This window comes from Nymphalis io, chromosome 14 (genome assembly GCF_905147045.1).
Source record: "Nymphalis io chromosome 14, ilAglIoxx1.1, whole genome shotgun sequence".
NCBI lineage: Eukaryota > Metazoa > Arthropoda > Insecta > Lepidoptera > Nymphalidae > Nymphalis > Nymphalis io.
In genome coordinates this window covers 2,886,641-2,914,589 of record NC_065901.1, presented here as the reverse complement: position 1 = coordinate 2,914,589, position 27,949 = coordinate 2,886,641, and the positions used below count along the sequence as shown (strand labels likewise).

Genomic DNA, 27,949 nt, shown 5'->3' with positions numbered 1-27,949 from the left:
AATAGTATCTTATTAAACTTATTTTATACGATGTTTTGTTTTTATTTATGTAAATTTCAAACATATTCGTAATAATTTTAATTAGTTACAATTTCATGCACGACAATTACCCTTTTGTATCTATTATGACACAGTTCACAGTACAGTTTGATTTATTAACAAACACGGCTACCCTTTAGTATGTCATATCTAAATACAAAATAATATATATATTATTATGAAATAAAATTTATGTTGAAAGCCTTTCATGATTTTCGATGTTAAAGTATTAATATGAATAAATTTGAACAAATTGATTTGTCATTTGAGTCAACGAGAAAAAATATCTATGATATTCCGCTGATTTTGCAGATGTGAGATGACAGCTTGTCACTGTCACACCTCTAATTTTTTTTCGAATATCTGGTGTTTTTTGCAGAACACAGATTAATGTTATTGCAAAATTAAATAGATTTGGCTTCTCTTTAGTAGTTATAAATCATTTTAAAATTTCTTTTAACTGTATACATATAGTTGTACTTTGTACATTATGAGACATTGCGATGACTGTTATATGTAAATAGCATAAGGTTATGTTTTATCAGATGTCTTTTGGCCGTCAAAAGTGAGTATATCTTAGTTTATTTTATACAGTCACTCCGAAAAAGGTTTTCAAATAAATACAAAGTCATAATACGTAAAAATATTTTCTTTTTATTTTTAAATTGGTAATACCTAAATGCCGGTGGCAGTACCATTTTTTTTTATTACAATCGTCCATATTAATTATACGGTAAGAGTTTCATACGGACAAAATTGGTTTACTATTTTTTTTTTAATAAATTTATGTTGTATAAATTGTACTTTGGTATTTGTAATAACAATTATGTACGATCAATATTTTATGAGTCGTTTTTCTAAAAGATTTGTTGTTAAAATATATTGATAATTAATACATGACTTTTAAAAATATCAGAAACACTGTGTTTATAACAAATAATGTATTTTAAATTTTTACATTATATAATTAAAAGGAGCAAAAATTTATATTTGAATTTATCATAGTGGCAGATTGAGACAACTATTCTAAATTGAAATGAAAACAAATTGATTTTGTTCTAATAATTAATGTTCAAGTCAACATATCTCATGATATCAAAAAATATTAACTCGACACATTTTTTTATGCATGTAAAATAGATATTAATGATTTTTATGTTACATCAAATATTATATTTTATTTTATAAAATATATTTCTCAAGGTAACATAGACCATGGATCCAAATATCTATGCATTAGTGCTAGATACTCTCAACCGAGCCACCAGCCAGGAAGCAGAGGTTCTGAAGCCCGCGGAGAAGAAGCTTCAAGAATGGGAAATAGAACCAGGATTTTATTCTGTATTATTGGTAAGTTTTATCTTGATTAAATGATTAAATTAAGTTGCATGAATGTTTTTAAAATTAACTAAAAAAAAATTTGTATTAGACTTGTTATACAACTCCAAAGACCGCAAAATTTGTTATTTTTATATTATATAAGATAATTCGATCATACTATATTAAAAAGGAAACATCAAATTCATTAGTTAGATATATATTTATCTTTTGACATAAGTTTTAGGTATATTGATTAAGTAATAAGTTTTGTCAGTTAGCCATTAGAAAATAAATGTCTCTTTATTTATTAAAACGACTAAAAAATGTTATTGTTTTGATAATATTGAAAAATCAACAAAATAAAAATTATTTATTTTATTTATTGTTTTTAAATTATGTAATTTTTAAAATTTATTACGTAAAATTTGGGCTGTGTTGCAATGCCTTTCTTAATATTTATTGAAAACTAATAGCTAATATGACTTCACCTATGTTTATATGGTATTATGCAAAGAACCTTCATGCAAGTATTAATTGTGTGATGAATCACTGTAATTTGTCTTTATTAAGTGTAATTAAGGTTCTCTCTTATTTAAATAATTAATATTCCAATTACTGCATGAAATATAAAGAACTAGTTAAAGTATAATTATGAATAAATTTGGAAATTTGTTTATTATGTACAAATTTTGTGAAATTTCGAATGTACATTGTTATTAAAAATAAATATTTCTAATATAGATTTAAAACATTAAGAAATAAAATGTATTTTTTTTTTTGTAGAATGTTCTATCAAACCATTCAATTGATATAAACGTCAGATGGCTGGCTGTGATGTGTTTCAAGAATGGAGTGGACCGTTATTGGCGACGGAATGCTCCTAATGCAATTACAGATGAAGAGAAACACAAACTACGGCAAGGACTTCTTACTACACCAATTTTGAATGAGCCTGTCGCCCAAATAGCAACGCAACAAGCTGTTTTGATTGCCAAAATTGCTAGGTTAGTAATACAATGAAAATACAAAAACATTGTAAATATAAAGTGCTTTTTATACATACTCATATAAATAAAACAAAATAATAGCAGCTTGTGAAATTTTTTAGATTTGATTGTCCCACAAACTGGCCTAATCTGCTACCAGACTTAATAGGAGCTATGAAAGCACCGCAGCCACTGATGCAACAAAGATCATTGCTTATCTTCCATCATGTTGTGAAAGCACTGGCTTCCAAGAGACTTATTGAAGACAAGAGAACATTTCAAGTGAGATTCTTATTATTAATATAGACAGACTATGCTGTCACACTTAAAGTAATATGATATTTTTCTGGACCATCTCGGGCATACTATGGAAATACTATGTAGATTTAATAAATAACTCATAGCATTAGTACACACATATCATATGAAGAACTATCGTTTCCATGGCAGCATTTCTATATATTTTACAGTACACATTTGTGTGTGCAAAGACACTATTCACTCTCACAATCCAATGGTATGGGTATTTGACCCTACGCAGTTAAGGTGTAGGATAGACAAGGACAATAAACTAAATTTGAAGTACTAAATAGACAGATATTTTTAGGAACTGACTGTATCAGTGTACTCGTTCATACTTAACCTATGGCACGAGAACACCGAACTGTTTCTCCGTCATATCCAAGAAGGAGCGGCGACGGAATTGATAACGGAGCATTTAGAAAAGGCACTTCTCTGTTTAAGAATATTAAGAAAGTTAACAGTCTTTGGGTTCAAGAAGCCTCATGAAAGCCAGGACGCAATTGCTTTTCTCAATGTTGTGTTTGACAGGGCCAAGACGAGCTTGGAATGCAGTGAGTTTTTTTATATAATATTATTTATATAATATATAATATATTTTATATAATATTATTTATATATTTTTTTATATAATATTATTTATCGTCTAGTTTGTAAATGAAGTTAAGTAACAGCTCATACATGTACGACTGCTGGGCAAAAGTGTCCTCTTCTATTATGGAGAAGGTTTGGAACTTATTCCACCATAGTTCTCAACTGCAATTGTGCAGTACAGACTTTCTCATTATGTTCTCTTTAATCCCAAAACCCCAGATTGATCACATAAAAGCTCATCTCGGCTTAGTTATTACATATTACGTCTATCGTCTATTATATGTATAATATTTATAAAGGATTTTTTATTGGAACTAATTTGAGCTCTAGTATTTAAAAATGAACTTTGATTGTCTTTATTGACAATTATATTCAATTGAAGTTCAGTTAAAATTTATTTGACTGTTTTAATTTTATATGTTCGAATTTATATATTGGAAACATTTGTTTAAATAACCAAAACAACTTCAGCCTTGAATTAAGGTGATATTAATGGTGGAGATATTCAGTTAGAACTTTTCAAGGTATTCATTATGGATTAATGAGAAGTTTAAAAGTGTCGAAATCATTATGGCACTTTCGAAATTCGAACTCAACTTAAAGTGGATAGTAAAAGTTAAGATAATTTTTATTATTGATAATGATATAAGATAAATTAAAAAGAACCATTTTATATTAGCAGTTAAGAATAACACTTTGATTTAAATATAAATAAAGAAATGTGTGTAGTGCATAATATAGCAGAGCATGGAAATTAAAATCATTGTTTTGTTCCTTGCATCCTACTATTGAAATAGACTACATACAAACATAGTCCAGTTACAGAGAGATTAGTGATCTTCATCTAGTAACTGACATGACTGATTGTTAATGTTTAAAAGCTCCTAAAAAAATTAATACCAACTTTTTTTTATTTTTATTTGCAGGAAAACTACTAAAAGGCCGTGGGATATATCCTCTAGAGTTATGTGAAAAGTTTATAATACACCTAACAAAGGTGGCACTTGGAGTTTTGTTCTATCAACCATTTTCCTACATACCTCTAATTCGACCGTCTTTGGAATTCGCTCTGTACTACTGTTTCACTGAACAAGGCATGTCCCTGACATATGAACGATTCACAATACAATGTCTCAACATATTCAAAGGGATATTGCAATGTGTGGAGTACAAGCTTCCTAAAGGAACGGAACCTGTAAAGGAGCCTTGTAAGTATATTTCCTGATGTTAATGTACAGTAAAAGCCTGTGAATGTCCCACTGCTGGGCTAAGGCCTCCTCTCTCTTTTTTGAGGAGAAGGTTTGGAGCTTATTCCACCACGCTGCTCCAATGCGGGTTGGTGAAATACACATGTGGCAGAATTTCAGTGAAATTCGACACATGCAGGTTTCCTCACGATGTTTTCCTTCACCATCAAGCACGAGATAAATTATAATAACAAATTAAGCACATGAAAATTCAGTGGTGCTTGCCCGGGTTTGAACCCACGATCATCGGTTAAGATTCACGCGTTCTTACCCCTGGGCCATCTCGGCTTTTTCCATCTCGGCTTTTTTGATGTTAATGTAAGTTTTGTATATACTTGGTGGTAGGGCTTTGTGCAAGCCCATCTGTGTAGGTACCACTCAGTTATCACAAATTCTATAGCCAACAGCAATACATATTATTGTTGTAAGCTAGTTTTAAGGGTGAGTGAGCCAGTGTAACTACAGGTTCGAGGGTCAGGGTTTAGTTGCCATGGTTAGCACCGCATTGACGATATAAAGAATGGTTTACATTTCTCATAGTGTCAATGTTTTGGACGGTGGTTACCACTTAGCTTAAGTGGCCCATTTACCCGAGCGCCTACATAGGGTCAGAACATGTAGTATAATTGAGTTTTTCACCATTTAACGAGCATTGAATGGGCCTTCGTAATTCGAGTCAAACTACATTAATGGCAATATATATTAAGACTAAGATTTTTTTTATAAATCACATTTATCAATTGAGCACTTAAGTGCTTCACCGCCTAACCCACCAGCGTAGTCAAGAAAGGCCTGGGGTAGGACAGATAATCCGACGAAAGCCCTTCATTCAAGTAGTTAACAACTTCAAAGAATTAGGTGAGTAATGAATAGCCTGTAATAAAAATATTTTATTTTCCCCAGTGACGCTCCAGGCTCACCAGATGAAGACGGACGTGTTGGACCAGAACACAGTGTGCCACATGTGTCGCCACCTCGTGACGCACTACTTCTTGCTGAGTGGGGACGACCTCGCGCTGTGGGACGCGGAGCCCGAGAGCTTCGCCACCGATGAGGCGGGGGAGTCTTGGAAATATAGCTTGAGGGTATAAACGTTCATTTATATTAACTTTGTAACTATATTATACTATGTTAAAGTAACTGCAAATCTCGAGGTACCGGGTTCAAATCTGGTTCCAAGCTGAGTCAATAAAAGATTTTCTGTCAGGGAATTCTCAGCGAGGGCACAAAGCCGTTGTACCTGAGTCTCTCCATCCCATTGCCTTTGTGTTTTTGAACATGATATCTCATGTGCAATTATCAAATTGATAATTGTATAATATAATATTCACTAAAGACTATTTCGATTCGCAGCCGTGTACGGAAGCAGTTTTTATGGAATTGTTCCACGAGTTCCGAACAGTTCTCGCACCAGAGCTGGTCCGTCTTCTCGCCTCGCTGCAGGAGAGTCAGGTGTTGCCTGACGATTTGCCGGCCATTTTGAAAAAGGATGCAATTTATAATGCCGTTGGACTCGCTGCCTTTGATCTCTATGATGATGTTAGTGCGATTCATGTTTTTTTTTCTGTCGTTTCAAAAACAATTATAATATAGTTTTCATAATAATGTAGATAACAAATATACCTTACTATAATATAACTAGATTGTCAGCACCTTCTTGGACTGCATACATACATATGGATAACATGTGGATTGTAGCATAAGGTATTATTTAGTACATGAGAAGTAATTATATAAAGATAAATATTGTAAAGAAATCTGCACATAGCGACAGAAATTCTAAAATTTGTGTATATGTATACCAAGCCATTGAAGTATTGTTCTTTATTTATTTATTGTATTTGTATCTCCACAGACGTGTTGTCTTTGACTTTGGTGTAACATATCTTTAATATGTATTCATGTTATTTTAAGTCTAGTTATTAGTTAGTTATCCTGGGTTCAATTCCCAGGTCGGGCCAATAAAAAGTTATTGGGTTTTTCTGTCAGAAAATTCTCAATAGCAGCCCGGAGTCTGTAAGTTGGAAGTGTATAAACTGCCGTGCCTCGGAAAGCACGTAAAGCCGTTGGTCCTGCGCCTGAACTCTTTCCGGTCGTGTTGGATTGCCGTCCCATCGGATTATGAGAGTTCGGGAACAGAGAGTGCACCTGTGTTTGCGTACACACTTGTACACTATAATATCTCTCTTGAGATTGGCTGCCGTGGCCGAAACCGTTCTGGAGGACATTATTATTATTCATGTTATTTTAGTGCATGCATGTTTATAATCAAGCAGCCCACAATCTACAGTTTCAGAATAAAAAATGATAGATATTATATTTATGCAATATAAATATTGGTTTGCATTTGACGTTGTAAAGTTCAGATGACTTAATTTAATTGGTGTTAGTTTGTCTTTGTGGGATTATGGATTCCTTATAATCGGGTCATGTCTGTTAATATCGCCATTTTTAGGTTATAAATTAGTATTTTGGTAATCGTCTTACATTTTTAGTCACCGAGAATCATTTAGTGAATTTTTACTTATAATTTATTTGAATTAATATTACTTTGTACATTTTTTTCACAGGTTGACTTTGACGAGTGGTTCACGAATGTTTTAAGCCAAGAGCTCAAAATAAAAGATAACAACTACAGAATAATTAGGAGAAGAGTATGCCAGCTGATTGGTAAGTGCTTTAATATTTTTCGCATAGTGATACCGAATTTGAAAACCTAATTGTGTTTATAATTTCGTGCTTGGAGGTAAAGGAAAACATAGTGAGGAAACATGCATTTGGCAGACGAAAGTCTGTATCCGCAATTGGAGCAGCGTGGTAGATTAAGCTCCAAACCTTCTCGCAAAAAAGAGAGGAGGCCTAGTCTGGCCTCCTCTCCATTGACTAACGAATCCAATGTAATAATGAAAATAAAAATAATTTTTTTCAAGTAGTACTTAAACGCATGAGCAATTTTTTGGTCGAGTAGAAAAACTCGGAGGAGTTTCAGAAAATTATTTTGGAGGTCAACACGGTAAATCTATTTCCAATCATAATATAAAATAAAAATAAATTTTAACAAAACACTGGGATGAAGTTTATTACAATATGAATGATTAAGTTTAAAAAAATGTTTTTTCAAATAAATAAATGCCAGAATAGACATTAAATTTCAATACCAATTAAATTGAGAGATAAATTAGTATACAAATATAAAAGTTTTTTTAAATATATTTTCATTGAATCTCAACAGACCTTGTTACTGAAATTGCTAAATATGTTTTTCTTTTCTTTTTCAAAATAAAAATCGTGTTGTAATTTTTTTTTTTAACATTGCATCCCTTAATTATTTCTTCCAGACATTTTAAACAGTGTTGTTACTTTTTCAATTAATTTATTTTCTGATATATTTGTAAGATTTGACATTGTATAGAAGGAATAAATATGTTTTAACGATTGTACAAAAAGGTTATACGGATATTTCATGACACATCACAGGTCAATGGTGTGGGGTGCGCGCTTCGCAGTCCATTCGTCCGGCGATGTATTCAGCGCTCCTCGAGCCGCTGACGCGCGCGGGCGAGGACCCGGCGGTAAAACTTGCAGCCGCTGAAGCGCTGCGTAGTACGATAGACGACTTTAACTTTAACGTGGAACAGTTCGCGCCCTTCGCGCCACACGCGCTCTCCGCATTGTATGATCTCCTGGTAAGAATCATATTATCTCGTGTTTGGTATGATTTTATTTTGTATTAATTATTTAATGGAAAGCTCAAGTCAAATTGGTTAAATTACGTAGTAAATAACCAAACATTTGATATTTGTGTGCATGAACATGTCTGTTTGTCCTGAGTTTGGGTGTAATTATCTATATAAGTATGTATTTACAAAAGAAAAATAGCATATGTAGTTTATCAATTGTCTGGTTTCCATAGCACAAGCTCTGTACAAGCTTAATTTGGGATCAGATGGCCGCGTGTGAAAAATGTCCCGGGATATTATTATTATATAACTATGATATATTGTATGGCTACTTAGCCATGTATATATTTAGTTAATAGTCAAGTTTTACCCATAGATACGTGCAATTGTGCATTACTATCAGAGGTCCTAATATTTTCGATATGACAGTCGGTGTTGGGATCTATGATATGATGTCCACTGTTCCCGGTCACAGAATTAATGGCGTTTGGCAATTGCATATTGCTATTAGATTGATTATATGGATAGTTTATATCGAGTCAGCACCTGTGAGCATAGTGTAATGGTCGCGAGACGGTCGCGAGACGGTCGGGAGACGGTCGGGGGCCGAGAGTACAGTATCGGCGCGCAGGTGGAGTGCGAGGAGTGCGAGACGAAGATGCACGTGCTGCACGTGGTGTCGTTCGTGACGGAGCGCTGCGGCTGGGCCGTGGCGCGCGGCGGCGGCGCGGGCGCGCTGTTCGCGGTGCTGCCGGCGCTGTGCACGCACGCGCAGCACCACCACATGCTGCGCGCCGCCGCGCTCGCCGCGCTCGTGCACCTCGTCAAGGTATCGACGCCTGTTCTATTTTTAAACGTGGCACATCCTTCTTCTAAGCATTCGTTAAATTAAATATTCGCATTTTCTCCTCGACTAAACTTGTAAATCTAAACGATCGAGTATCACTGTAGCCCGATGGGTGACGAATTGGCGACTTTATTATTTAAAATCTTTTTAAAATGCTAAATCTATTTTCTACTAAAATTTATCAATTAATAGTATGAATATGTTTTTTGCTTTAATATTAATATAAAATTCGCTTTCGTTCATCGCTAATGATGGCACGGCAATTAATCGAGTCTTGTCAATATATCTGCGGTGGCAGGCGCTCGGCGAGTGCGCGCCGAACGTGCGGCCGTGGGTGCTGAACGTGGTGAACGAGTCGACGAAGCTGAGCGAGCCGGCGCACGTGTACCTGCTGGAGGACGCGCTGGAGCTGTGGCTCGCCGTGCTGGAGACGTCCACCAGCGCCGACCCCGCGCTGCTGCAGCTGGCGCACAACCTCTACCCCATACTGGGTGAGTGACGCGACACGCATGACGTGCGATGTAGGATCGGTTGCCATGTTCCTTATGTTCTGTTCGCTAACGATATACATAAATATGATGATGATGATGAGGCCTTATGATAGATTGACACATATTTTTGTAAAAATATATTTAATAGAATTAAGTTTTAACTTTTCCACAGAAAAGTTAAATCGCATTATAAAATATGAGGTCACTTATGCTAATTTTCTATTTTAGAACCGATAGATACTAGATTTTGTCACTATTAAAATTAAAATTTGGTAATTTTTTTATTTTAATATTTTGCTGAATCGACTAAGAAAATCATTGATTCTGATATGTCTTATAGTTTTAATGAACTAAAGCCTACTTAGTTTCTTGTCTTCTCGATATGAGTCACTTTCTGAAACTGTAGCTTAACTTTCAACATATAAAATAGCTTTTATATTTATTTTATGTGGAATGTCCTTTCCGGTTTACAGAGCAGTCGACGGAGCACCTGCGGATAGTGGTGTACATAATGCAGGCGTACGCGCTGCTGTGCCCGGAGGAGTTCTTCACGGACGCGGGCGCCAAGTGCATGTGCCTGCTGGACGACATGCTGAGCGACATGCGCACGGAGGGCGTCATCACCGTGCTCAAGATGGCGGAGATATGCGTCAGCGTGGGCTTCCCCGAGCGGAACGCCTTCCTGGGGGTGAAGGTCGTCTGGCCCACGCTCCTCAGGGTCATACAGTGAGTGGTTTGTGTTATTGACTTTAGATGGCCCATCTATGGTGGGATCTCATATCCGTGTATGTATAAGGTACGCAAACATCATTATATATTAAGCATAAGTAAATCTGAAGAACGGAACTCAATGACACATTATCATCATCATAATCATCATCAACCCACCGTCGTCTACTGCTGGGACAGAGGCCTCCCCAAAGGCACGCCACTGAGCTCTTCAGCTCTCAATCTCCATCCGCTGCCAGCCACTTTATCGTCACTCCACCTTGCTGGAGAGCGTCCAACGCTACGTTTTCCAATGACATATAGCTCCATTAAAAACAATTAATTTTATAGAATTGCACGTAAACATGACCTTTTCAGTACTAGCTATCTTTTAGAGACCTCGGGTATATTGAGATTAAACTCACACAGCCTAATAAACTTTGTTTATCGTTGTTAAATAATGTTGTCTTGTTTAGTCGAAAGACAAATTAAAAATGAGAAAAAGAGCGTAACCAGTGTTTAACTTAACAGCCACTAAGCAGCGTTATTAAGAATGGCGTAAGAATATAGTAATCCAGATAAAATACTATAAAACAAAAACAAATTTTATAAATACATATGTGTACTGTCTATATTAGTGTATATAAAGTATAATTTTATGTGTTTCAGCTGCCTTCTGGATGGCGACGACTTACCAATGGTCCTGTCGGTGAAGCTGTGTCTCCTGTCGCGGGTGATACTGCTGTCAACCGAGCTGTTCTACAAGGCGATACAGGAGGCGTCCGCTTGTCTCGTCGAATACGACTCCGATCCCGCCAAAGTTTTGAATAGAGTCCTTCACGTGTGGACCGAGAAGATGAACCTCGTGACGCAAGTTGAGAGGTGGAAGGTTGTCGGTGAGCTATTATTGAACTAATTAATTCGACTACAAATATATTATTTCTTGAAGGCAAGGTGATATGACTTCTCATACTACATTCTTTAATTGTTCAGTAAGGATCGATCCTATCTACTTAACAATAAGATCAATGTTTCGTTAGTATGGTAGTAACAGGGATGTTGACTAGACTAGACCAACGAGGCAATCGTTTGTCTAGTGGTTAGATATAAGGCCGCAGACCCCGAGGTCCTGGGTTCAAATCCCAGGTCGGGCCAATAAAAGTTATTGTGTTTTTCTGTCGAAACTTTCCGCTCGTGTCAAATTGCCGTCCCATCAGATTTTGCGAGTTAGGGAATAGAGAGTGCACCTGTGTTTGCACACACTTGTGCACTATAATATGTCCTGCGCAGTTGGCTAACCTTTCTAGAGATTGGTCGCCACGGCCGAAATCGGCCTGGAGGACGTTATTATTAAAAAGGGCACAGTGATCAAGCTTAAACAGCAGAATGCATAGTTACTTGAACAACAACACATACATGTAACAAAGTACGCAGATGCATAGCGCAGAGTGTACACGCCCGTGGCGAAGACAAAAGACTCGCGTCTTGACGAACTTTAAAACGTGCCATACTTTTAATATTTTGGTTACGTAAGAAAATGTAGTGGTTCGTTAAAAGTACTCACTTGGTGGTAGGGTCTTCTGCAAACCCGTCTTGGTAAGTACCACCCACTCATCAGATATTCTACTGTGTAACAGTAATGCTTAGTATTGTTTTTGTTTTGTTGAGCGAGCCATTGTAACTACACGTGGCACATCTTAGTTTCCAAGGCTGGTGGTGTATTGGCAATGCAATTGTTTTTACAACGCCAATGTGTACAGCGGAGGTGACCACTCATTATCAGATGGGCCATTTGCTCGTCCGCATGTTTCATAAAAAAAGACCATAAAATCATTGAAGAATTGACACATTATTTAATTTATTTTTCGTGTTACTAGGGTTGGGCTTGGCGGCGCTCCTCACGACACAGAACGCGACAGTTCTCGAACGCTTTCCCGCCATTTTGTTAAATTTGACTGAAGTTCTCAATGACGTCATGAAAATGGAAGAATCAGGAAATTATATCGAGTAAGTGTTTTATGGTAATATTTTAATTTTATAAATGATACAATACAAATTTGATTTTTTTGTAGCGTGACCGACAGACATACGGACAGACAGGCAAAGCGACTTTCACATTTATAATATTAGTGTAGAAAATATAACATTTAAAGGGTACTAGCATCAAAATAGCAAATCCTCGTGTTTGTATTTAACTTTTCATGAGTGCGGTACAAAGTCATACGAGTTGCACTTTTTATATTTACAAGCTAATTTGCATCATATTATATGCACGTTTCAAACGATAAGTACACTTTGCAAGATTAATGCGGTCATACAAACAACGAAATATATTTTGTTATATAAGCTCCACTCAGGGAGCTCAGTAACGCATCAAGAGTTAAAAAGTGATACATAAAAATACACATGTACATTTTGAAGAGACAAGCGTGCGACTGTATCATTTTACTGTAACTCGCTGTGCTCCGCCCGCAGCGCGTTGGTGTCGCCGCCCGGCTCGCGGCCCGCGTCGCCGCTGGAGGGGCGCGGCGGCGCGGCGCGCTGGGAGGGCGCGGGCGCGGGCGCGGGAGCGGGAGCGGGAGCGGGCGAGGCCGAAGACGGCGCGCGCTCGGCGCACGAGCTGCGGCGCCGCCGGTTCGCCGCCGCGCACCCCGCGCGCGCGCTCGACCTGCGCGCCGTCACGCACCACCAGGTCCGCGCTACTCGCATTTGTTTACGTGCACGCCGCCTTCACGGGAGATCTCTCCTAGTTTATAATGCAGGAAGACGGGCAGGCGAGTGGGCCGCCTGATAGCGGCTGGTCCACCTTTACATCGCCAATGCGCCCCCGACCTGGGAATTAAGATGTTATGTCTCTTGTGCCCGTAGTTAAACTTGCTCACTCGCCCTTATCTGATGAGTGGGTAGCACGAGGCCGTCCTACCGAGCTACCTACCTACCTTGTGCCTGTAATCACTCTGGCTCACTCGCCCTTAATAAAATTACAAAATATTGATGTGAAAAGATAGAATAGTGGTGTGATGAGTTACTTACCCAGTGGTACATAACTATTATATTCAGTCAAAGTTTTTTTTTTATATAGAATAGGAAGGTTGACGAGCATATGGGCCACCTGATGGTAAGTGGTCACCAACGCCCATAGACATTGGCATTGTAAGAAATGTTAACCATCGCTTACATCACCAATGCGCCACCAACATTGGGAACTAGATGTTATGTCCCTTGTGCCTGTAATTACACTGGCTCACTCACCCTTTAAACCGGAACACGAAAATACCAAGTACTGCTGTTTTATATATGGTATAGACGTGAACTATGTCTATTACAAAGCCTATTGTCATTGTTTCATTTCCTTATTCATAAAGTTCCTAATTCCTTCCTCTTAAAGACAACGACAAATAATTCTTTTAAATATTAATTTTATTTTAAGAATTGAATAAGAGTTTTTTTTAATGTATATTAAAAAATATATTGGACTATATGTGACATTAAATTAAAATATTCCAGCTAGAAACACTAAAGAGTCAAGTGGGCCCTGAAACCTTCGAACGGTTGCTGCAATCGACGGACAAGGAGACGCTCAAGCAAATAAGAGAATACATACCACTTTAAATATATTATAACCAAAAAGATCCACCTTTTCCATTTGTCTTACCTTTAGTACAATTTCCGCACAAGGAAATGTATATTTTTTCAATTAATTCATGGGTTTCGATTATGAAAAAAAAACACCATTAAATTTTATCGGTGTGTGATATACATGAAGTTACGTTTTTCTTAGGAAAGAAATGTATTTTTTTTTAATATTATCAGTCCGTTATTTTTAACAATAACATCCATATGCTCCGTTATCGCAATAATGAAAATATAAACTATAATTATAGTTTTATTTTTATATATACAGCTTATGAATAAAATATATTCATAATTATGTGATATACATACGATTTTCCTACACAGCTTTAAATATAAGGCTTAAAGTTTGTACATGGCATTATATATATTTTCAAACATGTTATGTATAGGTATTCACAATAATTGTTCGAATTATAAGATGTCTTTTAAATCATACGAAAAAATAATAGTGCTTGTATTAAATTTATCAGAAACATAAAAGAAAAATTCGTTTTATTTCTTATTAATTTAAAATATCTTGTTACCTTGTAATTATCGTATTTTGTCTGGAATAGAAGTAATACCATACGCAAAATAATCTAGGCATAGGGTTAGTATGCACAACAAATTATAAAAAAAAAATATTAAAAAAAAAAACTAAAATGTATACGAATATTTTGCATTCTTTAATAATATCTTTAAATACAAGTTATTTTTATTGCGAGCGAAAATAAAAGAAAAAGCAAATATGAAAATTAACTAAAAAGCGTTTAAATCAATAATTAACAAAAAAAATAATATTTTAAGAAATGTTGCACTATAAACATTTTTAAGTTTTTTTTATGGACCATATATGTATAATTGACATTTTAATGTATTACAGTGAGATAAATTTAAAGAAAACTTTAGTGAAGCCATTCTTGTTAGTATTATTTGTTTATACAGGACCGTTAATTTAGTAAAATGGATTGCTGTGACCAATTGATCGAGATTAAACTAGTTTTCGTTAATTTTAAATTATGCATTGTGGATTGGTTATTAGACTGCTCGATATTATGAAAACATATTATGTACCTTAAAATCATTGTAATAATGTATATTTTAAAAATTTCGATGACCACAGAGACTGATTTACGAATGAATACCAACATTTCTTGCAATATATAAATGTATAAAAAATTTAATACAATATTATATACACAAATGTATTGTAAATTAATTTTTAAAAGCAATAATTTGTTAGCACTACTTTTGCTTGTAACTTTTAAACTATTGTCAACCATTAAAACGAATACCGATTTCAGGTAATAACAAAAAAGTATATAATAAAAAGTCAAATTATATATCTTAAGATTTTCTCAATATATAAGTTCCTTAAAAACTTATGCATAATTATAATAATGAAATGAATGTAAAATTGTATGATATTGCCATTATGTATCTATTTTTATCGCTTTATAATTATACGTAAGCTTCTTTTTTTATATAATTTACTGTACATAATAAATGTACTATAAAGTAATGTTTAATTGTTATTTTTTCAAGTATTTTTTTTTAGTTTTATAAATGTAAAATTTAGTAAATATTATGACTAAATCAAACTTCAATAATATGTGTACAATTTTGTTTAATTTTTCTAACAATTTACAGCTTTACCATATATGTTTATGGGATAGTTAAACAGTGATTTTGTCTCCTTCTTTTAAATGTCAAATCAATGGTGATAGAAAGAGAGAAATCAGTGTTTGACTAAACAAACTTTATAAGTATGGCTGTTAATAATAATTCTTTATTTTAATTTCAAAAAGTAAAATCAAATAAAGGAAGGCTCGGTAATTAAAACCACGTAAACTAATTGTCTTATGTCCGGTTACTATGTTCAAGAAACGATTCGTTTTACTTACGGATGGTATTAGAATTGACTACTAAATCTAAATAGTCCCTTTAAAAATGTTTCGTAAGGTTTAACTAGTCGTTAATCGTAACACAAGAACCATCGATTACGGATGTACAATTCGTTAAATATAAGAACCGGACATAAGCCATTAGTCTAGTACGATTTATGAAACATACTGGCGATAAAAATAAATCCAATATATAGTTAACATTTCTTCAAATCAAATAATAATTTATGTATAGCATTTAAATGAATAAATTTGTTTTATATAATTTAACTGGAAATGACATTTTCATAAGCAAAACTAGATAATCTAGGTTGCCATGCCTTGAAGCTACTTTCTTCGTTAGATCTTTCGGAAAAATTATAGAGAGAATAAAATGAAACGTTTTATAATGTGTATTATTGTTTTATTTAAAAAAAAATGCCTTGTATCTCATTTCGGTTTAATTAAAATTTTAATATAATTTCTAGAAATTAAAATATATATTTATATATATTTTGTTACCTATGTACATAACACAAAATATATAAAACAAATAATAGCGATTTTATAATTTAAAGTATTGTCTTTAAATAAGTAATATTTTGAAATTTGCAATTTAAATTCGGTCAATAAATAATGTTTTGTTTTCGGCTGAATAACATAGAGCCACCACCCTAAGCCAGTGGATGTAAAAAATGTTGTGAGTGCTAAGGTACTCACGAAAATTTATGTGTAAATAATAAATCTTTCGCTGACGTCATCTGACGCTCGAAATCTTACGCTTACTCGAACATACCGTGTATCGAGTGCTAACGATAAGATGTTGACACATAAAAAAAAATATATTACTATATCAACAATCTGATATTTTAATCGGTGATATGTGTGCACCAAGCGATAGATCGGTATTGGAATCGATTTGCTTTTTATTAGCGAAATTAAACGGTCACACCATTACAAAAACATAGTCACGTCAAAATCGCCCGGTAGGTAATTGGTAACTCCTATTCCCAGAATTGAACCTTAAGATCTGCAGCCTTATAGTGTAGGTCACGTAAGGCCGGAGAACTCGAGACTAATGATTATATTATAATATGAAAAAGGATTTCTTAAGCTATTTTAGTATTTTACTGGGGGCTTTGTACAAGTTTGTCTGGGTAGGCACCACCCACTCATCAGATATTCTACCGCAAAACAGCAATACTTGGGATTGTTGTGTTGCGGATTGAAGGGTGAGTGAGCCAGTGTAATTACAGGCACAAGGGACATAACATCTTAATTCCCAAGGTTGATGGCGCATTGGCGATGTAAGCGATGGTTAACACTTCTTACAATGCCAATGTCTATGGGTGTTGGTGACCATTTACCATCAGGTGACCCATATGCTCCGCCTACCTATTCTATAAAAAAGAATTCAATGTAATTAAATGTACTCTTAAGTATTTGGTAATATCATTACATACAGTTGAAATGTATTTTATGCAAAACATATTAAAAGGAATCGACAACAAGTTTAACAATGCCATTGTTTTTTAAATAAAAAACCTCAATTGATAGATATAATAATAGTTTATATATTTTGCCCGCGATATCTTAACTGATTTTAAACGAATGCAAACATAACTATTACTTATTTGCTATTTGAAATCCTTGACATTTTTAATATTTTAATTGGTGCCAAAAGTCTTTTTTCAGTCACATATTTGGCTAATTTAGCTCGTCAGTACACGGTTCGCCACACGCGACCTATTCGTCGAGCAGGTTGCGGTAGTGCAGTCAATTTTGGCTTCTAAAGATTTCTCGAGGGGCCGAGTGCCTAATGGGCCTGCATTTTAAAGTCCGCATATTCAAGATTTTGTTGGGGAAATGCCAAAATACAACAGAAATCAAGACGATTATCTCTTTGACATACTTGCATCGGTGCAGCTTTACTGTAATCGTTGCTAAACATTTGCATTTGCAGTAAAATATATATTTACTGTTGTCATAATATATGTTAGCTACTTAGCAGTGAAATTACCTAAAAAACATAATTTTTGGGCATTTATTTGAAAACAGTAGGTATAGTATTGTAAAGTATATTATAGGACACTTGTGTTAACAAGTACCACATAGGCGCTCAGCTGTTGCGGCGTATAATAACTACTCCTAATTATATTTATCTCGGCGTTTTATTTACATATACCTTATTGTACCTATAATTCATTATTAATAATTTCGTTAACCATAATTTAGTACCATATTTATTCGTTCATAAACTGACATCCGATTATTTTTGTATAAGCTGGGTAGGACGCGCCGGATTCTACTCTCCTATGATAGGAGCACATTCGTTTTAAGAATTCCTGGCACCACGTTACGCTCTCTATTATAAATTAAGTGTAATAATTGGACTGTTTTTCATTTCATAAAGCCCAATAAAGTCCAAAGCATTTTTCAAGCGTTGAATTTAAATGTAATAAAATTTAGTTTGTGGCTCTAAAAGAAAAAATCGCGAGGCGAAACAGAAACTAGGTTATAAAATTATGTATTTGTTTTATGCACTTCCGAATATTGTATTTCATATAGCGTATCCTATAAATCTGCTTCTGACTATGACTTCCTGCCATTTTAAATAATATCAACATATTTATCAAGGCTCCATATTAATCAGGGAATGATATTTATTTCAAGCGTTCGTTAAGATGGCTAATTGCCGCGTCTCCGTTCTAGCTTCAAACCATAAATTATATAACATAGTAAGAATTAAACTTATAGCGTTTTTTTATTTAATTTATTCACTTTTATATATGTTTTAATTTTCATAAAGAGAATGGATTTTTCATTCGTCCTTAATTTATTTATTTTTATTAAAGTTTTGTCCAATAAATATTCTTAATTAACACAAATACAATAAGTAAAACACATTATATATTATATTGTAGGCTTTTATATAATAAAATTAAAATCTGCGCTTAACAATTTATCTTATGTAATTGCGTTATTGTTTGTCAAAGCGAAATGTATGTATTTGTATAACCTAGGCAATGTATAAATTTCAATAAACGCTATGAATTTAATATCTATAGAATACCGGAATAATATATTAAAATCTTAAACAATTCATAATAATAATTATATTTTAATTATTATAATCAAATCTGGCATGTGAACAAAAGGCAGGATGAATAATGATTGTTTTAAGCAAAGAATTACCGAAACGGCTACAGTTCGACTGTCGATACTTACAACCAAGTGAATTTCATTTACATGCCACTATTTTCTTAAAAAAATAATATAGTAAAATGTTCAGTATCAAGCCCGCTGTCGCTTATAAGACATTGTTTTTCCTTCAAGTGCTCGGGTTGCCGACGTCATTAGTTTTGTTTCTTGTAGCCTGGTGTCGCGAGAATTAGTTAACGAACTGTGGGAACACTACTCCTTGTTGCAGTGACGTGCTTTTATAACATATTCTAATCAGGGCTGTTTAAAGTAAAGGTTCAGATGAACCTTGCATTGTAGCGTTTGAAGAAAATTTTTATTATCTATATATATATATGGCGTGAGAAAAGGGTCATGCTGTTTGCCGTCATGGCATACGAGTCGGTTCTCTCCCCACGACACGCCAATGTATGTTTCATGTATAAAAGAAACTATTTGTAAAAGATTACGACTATCTGAGAATAACATAATTATCGCAACATAGCATATTGGCAGTTCACTGTACAACTGATGTTTTTATCATCACATGACCTTTCATAATCCTTCAGGCATCTACTGGATAGAAATATAATAGTATATTAATGGTAATGATTCAATTTATTAAGTGCAGCTTTTTTTATAAATAATAAATAATAATACCTATGTTGGGATGAAATAAAAACAAGTCTATTGTTTGTCTAGGTTTTTGTTTATTTAATATAAATAAATGATAGTTTTGTTTGATAAGTAAATAAACGATTAGGTTCCAAAATAAATTCGATTGTCATTGGTTGAATTATGTTGCTTGAAACTGTCTGGCCAGACAGTGCGTTCTATCCAACCGACGAAACTCGCGACTCTGGTGTACACGCTGGGAGTGTCCCTCCGTGCGCATCCGAAACCAAAAGAGGTCACGCCAATGATGTGATGTAAATTCCATCTCAATACAGGATTAGGTTGTTTCAATGGTATCAAAAACTGCAGGGGGCCACCAGAATCGCCCTTCAGAAAAAAAGTTTAATGTAATTATTGCAATCGTTCAAATGATATTTAAAGGTTTTTAAATATATTTTATTAGATTTTAGAGCAGAAAAGTGTATTATGATTAAGATTAATTGTTTACAATGTTATTTATTTCCACTTAAATCTATTTGCACTGATGGGTGCAAATAGATTTATATAATTAGATAAATAAATATAGATTCGTAATTTTTTTTATATTTAGACGGCCTAATGGACCACCTGAAGCGCGCTGGCAAATGTAAGAAATATTAACCATTCCTTATAAAGCTAGTGCGCCACTAATTGTCCCTTGTGCCTGTAGTAACGCTAGCTAACTTAACCTTTAAGCCGTAATACAGCAATACTAAGAATTGCTGTTTGGCGGTAGAATATGTGATAAGTGCGTGGCTACCCAGACGGGCTTGCACGAAGTTCTAGCACAAAGTAAACCTACAACGTGATTAAATATATTTTTACTCATAGCATATTGGTATTTCACCGTCATTAGAAATTTAATAAGATAACTGGACTACACTTTGTTATATAGCCAGTGAAGTAAATCATATAGATAGAAGCACATAAGCGCTGATGAACACTAGTAATCCAATTTATATGCAGCCGCAATTGTAATGAATAGAGCTCATAGTCCTTAGCAACTGTTTATACACGAAGTTATTTAGTTTTCATTAGTACCTTGTAGATGCGTATATATTGAGTAACTGACTATGAGTGACTGCCTCGTCGGTAGGTTGATTGGTTGGTTGGTATTGATTAGATGAATAAGATCGCAAAATGCTAGGAACTGTGCTCGGAGAATGTGCTCAAGAATTACACGAACTGATTCCTCCCGCCCCTTTTTACTATCGAACGGCCAGGCAAACGCGACCAAAGCGCCATAGGTACACAGTGGAAATTCCCTGCCTACGTACGAAGCGCTTTGAATCCACATTCATCATTCGCGCTGCGAAACTATGGAATGCTTTGCCTGCGTCCGTATTTCCTGATAGCTACAATGTTGGTGTCTTCAAATCTAGAGTAAACAGGTTTCTTATAGGTAAGTGTGCTACATTCTAGACCGTGTCGATGCTTAACATCAGGCAAGTCAACGGTCAAACGCTGGCCTATTAATTATAAAAAAAGTGGGTGCAAACCCCACATCGGGCCGGTAAAAAGTTATTGAAGTCTTGAAGTTATTTATTTAAATATAAAAGATAAATATTTTTTATCTATAAATCACTAATTCACAGTTTTTTCGAATTCAAACTTTTAGCAGTGTTTGCTAATAAAATGCCCTTACCGACAATTTTCTTTCTGACTACGTTGACGTAAAACGATATGCCTAAAATATATGCATCATATTACTATTTATTCTTAAACGATAAATTGACATTATTTTGTTCCATATTAATTATAATTATAGTATTTTTAAGTGTATACAAAAAAAAACATATTAACTATACTATGTAGTCTATTTACCGGAATACCTCGAGTACGGTTAGTCTATACTTATTATCTTAAGATATTTCAATTTTAATTACAATAATTGGTGATCAGTCGATTAATGATTCTGACAAAGTATCGATTCGTATAAAGAATCAAGTACCTGACAAGTATCGACGCCACCGGTCTTATTCCCGGCGCATAACTGGTGACGCATGAATCCACCCCATTTCCTGTTTTTTCTATCCTCTAACTTTTTGTCACACTCTTCGTAATCTAATATTTGTATATCCGCTTTTTGCAGTACTGGACTAGAGTTACGAGTGGCTGGAAATTAAAACAAATGATTGAAAGAAAATCATTTGAAAATGATTATAATATTAATTTTATTGAAAATGTAATGTAAGTCTCGTTTAGATAGATTATAGGAAAAAAGGAATGAATCTTGTATTTAAAATCATCACGTAAAATACAATTGGATTTGTTGATGTAACAAAACTTACAGATATCTATTACACCCCAGCCTGTGAGCGCTGCTGTTCCAGGATTCTCAAATTTAGTCCAGAGGCAAGAGGGATGAATACGCCAGAGGAATGGAACCTTTCCGTCCAGTTCTACGAGGGCGATATCATAGTATTGTCGCGGGGGCTTGTAGCGGTTATGAATTATAAAATTTTTAATGGCAACATCGTATGCTGGCTCGTTGTGATCTCTTGGGTCCTATATATACAACAATTAAACAGTAAGTAATTATAGACATAAGTTTAATTTTGTCTTTAGGATGTTATTCTCTCCCATATTATGGCTCAACACGGAAATTGAAAATTTGCTAAGAATTTATCCCTCGTCATACTATTTAATAAAATGCGTGCCTTTGATATGTTATTACTTAATTGTACAAAAATATATTTTGAGAATGTTGAATGCTTCTTAACTTTCAATATGTCGAGTCTCACGCAAGGTTCAAGATTCACAATCAAACCGACAATCAACGCCAGAAATAGTTAAGAATTATTAATTATGACATTTATTTTAAAAGAAAACTTACAAAATCCAGTATATTTTTGCTGCCCAGTCTTACTATTTTGGGTTTATGATCAGCGACAGTATTATCAGACTTTGGAACCTGTGAGCAATGAGCTGCTGTCAAGACAAATCGATCACTGATCAGCGAGCCTCCGCACTTGAAAATCCAAGTGCCATGTATTCCTTTCCAGCCGATGGCACTCTGAAATTATTGAATAAACTGTAACAAAATGTTTACACAAAACTTTTAATAAAATGTACCGTATATTGCCAAAATAGAAAACTATATTAGTAATTATAAAAAAACTTAGGACCTGGGCTACAAGCTTCGCTCGGCTTTAATAATTAGTTAATTCGTTATTTAAGCAAAATTTTATTTAAATATAAAATTTGAGTCAAATCGTTAAAGCCGTTTCCGAGCTCAATATTGTAAGATATGTTTTACTTAAAAATAATCGTATTAATATATATTAATATTTTGTCATTTTACAAATACCAAAAATATTACCATGTGAGGATATTCCCCGTACTCAGCTTCACGACCCCCTAATATATGAAACCAACCTTTTAAATTGTCACCTAAAAATGTATTTTATTCATTTTAATGTTATTTATTGTAACGCTGTCTTCGTATATGACAATTGCGGAATCTTATCAGGAGAAACAACAACCAGGTTGTCTAAATCAAAGAACAGAAAAATACTTTCTGTTCTGTGGTCTAAATAAATAAACCTCGCGTTATTGGTATTCCCTAGAAAATATAGTAAACTAATTGAGATTCAGAGCATTTCTACATCCAATAATCATTTCTAGAATAGTTCCAGGCATAATTACGCTTATAATTTTATACGTAAAAAAATAATGCTTTTGCTTTTGTTGATTGTGTTGATACTTTTACTGATGGTAGAACTTTGTGCAAGCTCGTCTGGGTAGGTACCACCCACTCATCAGATATTCTACCGCAAAACAGAAATACTTGATGTATACTTATACACGGGACATAAGTATACATCAACGTAACATCTTAATTCCCAAGGTTGGTGGCGCATTGGTGATATACATTTCTTACAATGCCAATGTCTTTGGGCGTTGGTTGACCACTTACCATCAGGTCCGCCTCTCCGGTCTCGTGACCGCCTACCTATAATATTAAAAACAAATTTCCGATAGATAATTTCGATAATTTTTCGCTGATATACAAGACGCCATTTTGTCACGAATTCATAATGACTTTGTATTGTCAAAGTTGTTCTTGATCTGTACTTCTTCTGCTATTGCAATAAGTTTCTAGTAAAAATTGGAATTGCAATGTATTTCATTATCTAGTTTAACGTTTAAATACTTTTTGGTTAACTATTCTTTGCCCTTGTATATAAAGAAAACATATTATAATTGTTAAAAGCACTTACAAAGTATACTTCTGCTCATAATCCCTTGATAATACCTCAATTGCCAAATATGTTCGAAGCATTCTGAAAATGTTACATTTTATACATTGATTAGGAATTGAATATGTTTTTATCAAACTTCAATAAAAGAAGGATTTATCTGTTTTGTTGTTTTTTCATTTACGTTACCCATTACTTGAAAACGGCTAGACTTTTGGTTTCATATATATTTTTGGAATCATATCACACTGTTTCTTAAAATGAGAAATAACAATGCATTTATTAGACTGTCGTCAACGTATCTTTTTCGTATCATTTCACGAGAATTTACTAAAGCGTAGGGTTTTCAAATCCTATTACCGAAGGTTAATTCGTGTTTCGCTAAACGCTTTAGTCCTTACATAGATTTACTTACGTAGACTTATCTACAATAAAGTCAGGTATTGTGATCTAATCGCTCAAATTTACATTGCTCGTTTAAAGAAGCTAAAACTAAGACCATTTCTTTTCTAGATTTATTAACATATGATTCGACTGAAAAGCTCCTCAGTCGAATTACGTCAGGGCATGTAACCACATTAATTTTTTACCTTAATTATGAATATATTATTCATCATACGCAGGCAACTTCCTATCATTCTTAAATATTTTACTAAAACATAATATTGTTAACAGAGCGTACATCAATCAATATTCACTTTGTTAAATGTAAATGGGTGCCCACGATACAGCCCTCCTAGTGTGGGTACCAACGGATTTATTCAAAATTTGTTAATTGGTTGGTAAATATAGAAAAGATTACGTACACATATGTAATAATATATAATGTTACAAATTATTTGTTTGAGGATTGACTGGGTGTTGTAAAAAAAATATTATACAAAAGTCATATACTTACGTGTACTACAGTCTTTGAAATGATATCACGAGATATCTTAATAAACATAAAAAAGTAAAATGTGGGTACTTCAGATTTTTAAGCAGCAATACTAGGATATAGTACATACGATTAAGAATTAAAAATTCTTTAAGATAACACAAAGTTAGCTCTGCACTTGAACGCTCTCCGGTCATGTCTGATTGCGTCCCATTACTTACTGACTTCGCTTACTCGACGGTCCGGCGCATTATAATCTGGTAGAGGTATTTCACTTGTATCACAAGGGTCGAAAGGAAAATCTATCCTGATACTATTGTAGATATTCTGAAAAATATTTAAAAAAATGTTTTAGGGAGAAATCCTGCTAGCCTTCTTACCACCATTCCACGCGGTCACAGTTTGTACAGTAGCTATTAATTTTTAATTTGTATGTATTTAAGACGCGCATGTAAATAATTCTTATGTAAAATAAAAAAAAAATGTGTATTCATATTATTATTACTTTCAAGAGTTGTTTTATTATATAAATCTTAACATACCTGGTTCGTGTCTTCCAATAATGAATTTGTGCTTGAAATGTAAACTGGAATATTAATAAATACTAAATAGCTTATTTTTCCTAAATAAATAGGTATTGGTTTATTTTATAAACTATTAATATTTTTTACAATGCCAATGTCTATGTGTGGTTTTGATCACTTATGTTGGCCCACTTGCTGGTCTGCCTACTTAATACAACAATAAAAAAAATGAAGTTAATCTAGACTTACCAAAAAAATACGTTAACAAAACTATCAACTCCATTTATAAATATTTAATTGTTATAATCGAATTATATTTTTCAGAAAAAAAAACCAGACTTAAACATATAAATATTTTTTAAATGTATTTACAATAAATACACTCATTTCTAACAAACCACTCATGTAACTAAATAATAGTCATCGAAGCTGCGGATATATATAGTTATTATTATTATATAATAAACAGATTTATACAGAGTGTTTTCATTTAATCGGTGTTGTTACAGACACAAGAGACATAACATTTTAGTTTCCTAAGTTTGGTGCCGCGTTGACGATGCAAGGAATGCTTAATATTTCCTATCATTCCAATGTCTATGGAAATTGGTGAAGAATTATTATTATTATTATTTTTTATTTTTTTATATTCGCCGGGAGGGCAAATGACTCTACTCCACCTGATGGTAAGTAGTAGTAGAGTCCAAACGCGACGAAAAAGTATATTATAGTAAAATATATATATATTAGGTGGTATATATATTTGTTTAAAATTAACATTGCTTTATCGGTGAATAATGCTAAGAGTTGTCGTAATCAATGTGTGTCAAATGCATTGGAGCATGTGAAAAGTTATCAACAGTTGACATTTATTTTTTTGTCTATTTTAATATCACTTTTTATTATTGAAATTACTTTATTTATTTATATTTATGTACAGACATTTTTATAAAAAACAAAACTAAATTAAAAAGAACAATAAACAGACACATCACAAATTTATAGCAAAAAAATTATATTCCTTATATATTCCCTGGTGGTAGGGCTTTGTGCAAGCTCGTCTGGGTAGGTACCACCCACTCATCAGATATTCTACCGCAAAACAGCAATACTTGATATTGTTGTGTTCCGGTTTGAAGGGTGAGTGAGCCAGTGTAATTACAGGCACAAGGGACATAAAATCTTAGTTCCCAAGGTTGGTGGCGCATTGGATATGTAAGCGATGGTTGACATTTCTTACAATGCCAATGTCTAAGGGCGTTGGTGACCACTTACCATCAGGTGGCCCATATGCTCGTCCGCCTTCCTATTCTATAAAAAAAAAAAAATAATTATTATTATTCTTGCGTAGTCTAATTAAATTTATATATATTTTCTTTCTATAAAGTTTATAAAACTGTTTCAAGAACACGTTATTAACCGTAGGTGGAACGCTGTCTGTAAATCGTAGCAAGGTATCAACGACACAAGCCTGCTTAGTGTGGATGCCACCGGAAATACAATTATGATATCGTTTCAGCAAACAACCCAGCTATTGTATCAAGTGTATAATATTTTTCCTTATATTTTGCTTTAAAATAAACTATTTTTTATATTCTATCTATGACTGCCTGGTTAGCCTTATAGATAGATAAAAGACTGCGTATTTTGAGGCTCTGGGTTCAAATGCACGACGATAAAAAGTTATTGGGATTTTCTTTCAAAGATTCTCATTAGCAGCCCGGAGTCTAGAAGTAGGAAATGTGTATACTCCTGTACCTCCGAAAGCACGTAAAGCCGTTGGCCTTGCCACTGAACTCTTACCGGTCATGTCGGCTTGGCCATTCAATCGGAATATGAGAGAGTACCTGTGTTTGCACACACACACTTGTGCCCTGAAATATGTTTGGTTATTCTCTATTGAGACCGCCGAGGCCGAAACCGGTGATGAGGACATCACATAAAAGATCCTTGTTTTTAAATATAAAAATTTAATAAAAGAGTTCTTTTTGGAAACCATTTTTTTCAGCCTTTTACCGTCCACTGCTGGACGAAAGAAACGTATACCATATACCATAAATACATAAACAACATAGAACGCCAACCATCCCGATCTTGGGCAGTCCGCATCCATTCCGTACCTGCCACCTTTTTTAAATCGTCGGTCCACCTTACCACAAGGTGTCCTACACTACGTTTGCCTAAGCGTGGTCTCCACTCTAACACGTGTTGGCTCCAACGGCCTTCAATGCGCCTGGAGACATGACCAGCCCACTTTCACTTCAGCGAGCTAATTCAAGCCATTAAATTAAATTAATTGATACAATTGTAATTGTAACCGTGTTTGTATGTTTGTGACAGTATTACATAATATATAAGTGAAACATTTTATTACTAACAGTTTAATTACATAAATTGCAGAACAAAATTAATAATATATATCTATCAATTCGTCACAAATAAAAACAACAATGACGCACCGATTGAAAGCCGTATGTAACGTTGGTTATGTCGTTACATTTCGTAGTATATATCCGTATGTTACACAAAATAAGTTTTTAGTATATATTAATATACCGTATATTAATAGAGCCGTATCTTTTAAAAAAATAGATTGAACTAAAAAAGGGAAATAATGTAAAGTACGATTTAATTGTCTGGATAGGTATTACCACTCATCACTTAATATTGTTGCGCTCCGGTTAAAAGGTTGATGATGTACTGACTATATATTCTTGCAGTGCCAATGTCTATAGGCAGTGGTGATTTACTTACCATCAAGTGGCCCATTTGAATTCAGGAATTGTTAGCTGATACACTACC

The 27,949-nt window shown here is 34.1% G+C and overlaps 2 protein-coding genes across 3 annotated transcripts; one reads left to right on the top strand and one right to left on the bottom strand.

Moving 5' to 3' along the window:
- Positions 1-368: 368 nt before the first annotated feature.
- On the top strand, positions 369-16,124 carry LOC126773333 (importin-11). 2 transcript variants are annotated; one of them, XM_050494186.1, is made up of 17 exons: positions 369-604; positions 1,243-1,389; positions 2,143-2,363; positions 2,468-2,627; positions 2,953-3,199; positions 4,166-4,447; positions 5,390-5,571; positions 5,840-6,025; positions 7,057-7,156; positions 7,964-8,172; positions 8,798-8,995; positions 9,312-9,504; positions 9,978-10,230; positions 10,882-11,108; positions 12,090-12,219; positions 12,688-12,904; positions 13,720-16,124. In XM_050494186.1, exons 2-17 carry the CDS (start codon positions 1,255-1,257, stop codon positions 13,822-13,824), a joined length of 3,045 nt encoding a protein of 1,014 aa, XP_050350143.1. In that variant the 5' UTR covers positions 369-604; positions 1,243-1,254; the 3' UTR covers positions 13,825-16,124. The 2 variants fall into 2 exon arrangements, with proteins under 2 accessions (XP_050350143.1, XP_050350144.1); XM_050494187.1 differs by lacking the exon at positions 369-604 and adding an exon at positions 660-772.
- Positions 16,125-19,603: 3,479 nt separating this feature from the next.
- LOC126773390 (serine protease Hayan-like) lies at positions 19,604-25,545 on the bottom strand. The gene is made up of 9 exons (XM_050494326.1): positions 25,397-25,545; positions 25,166-25,209; positions 24,845-24,950; positions 23,768-23,830; positions 22,867-22,937; positions 22,381-22,560; positions 21,836-22,052; positions 21,496-21,659; positions 19,604-19,892 (listed from the first exon to the last, which is right to left on the bottom strand). Exons 1-9 carry the CDS (start codon positions 25,428-25,430, stop codon positions 19,650-19,652), a joined length of 1,122 nt encoding a protein of 373 aa, XP_050350283.1. The 5' UTR covers positions 25,431-25,545; the 3' UTR covers positions 19,604-19,649.
- Between the last annotated feature and the right edge of the window lie 2,404 nt (positions 25,546-27,949).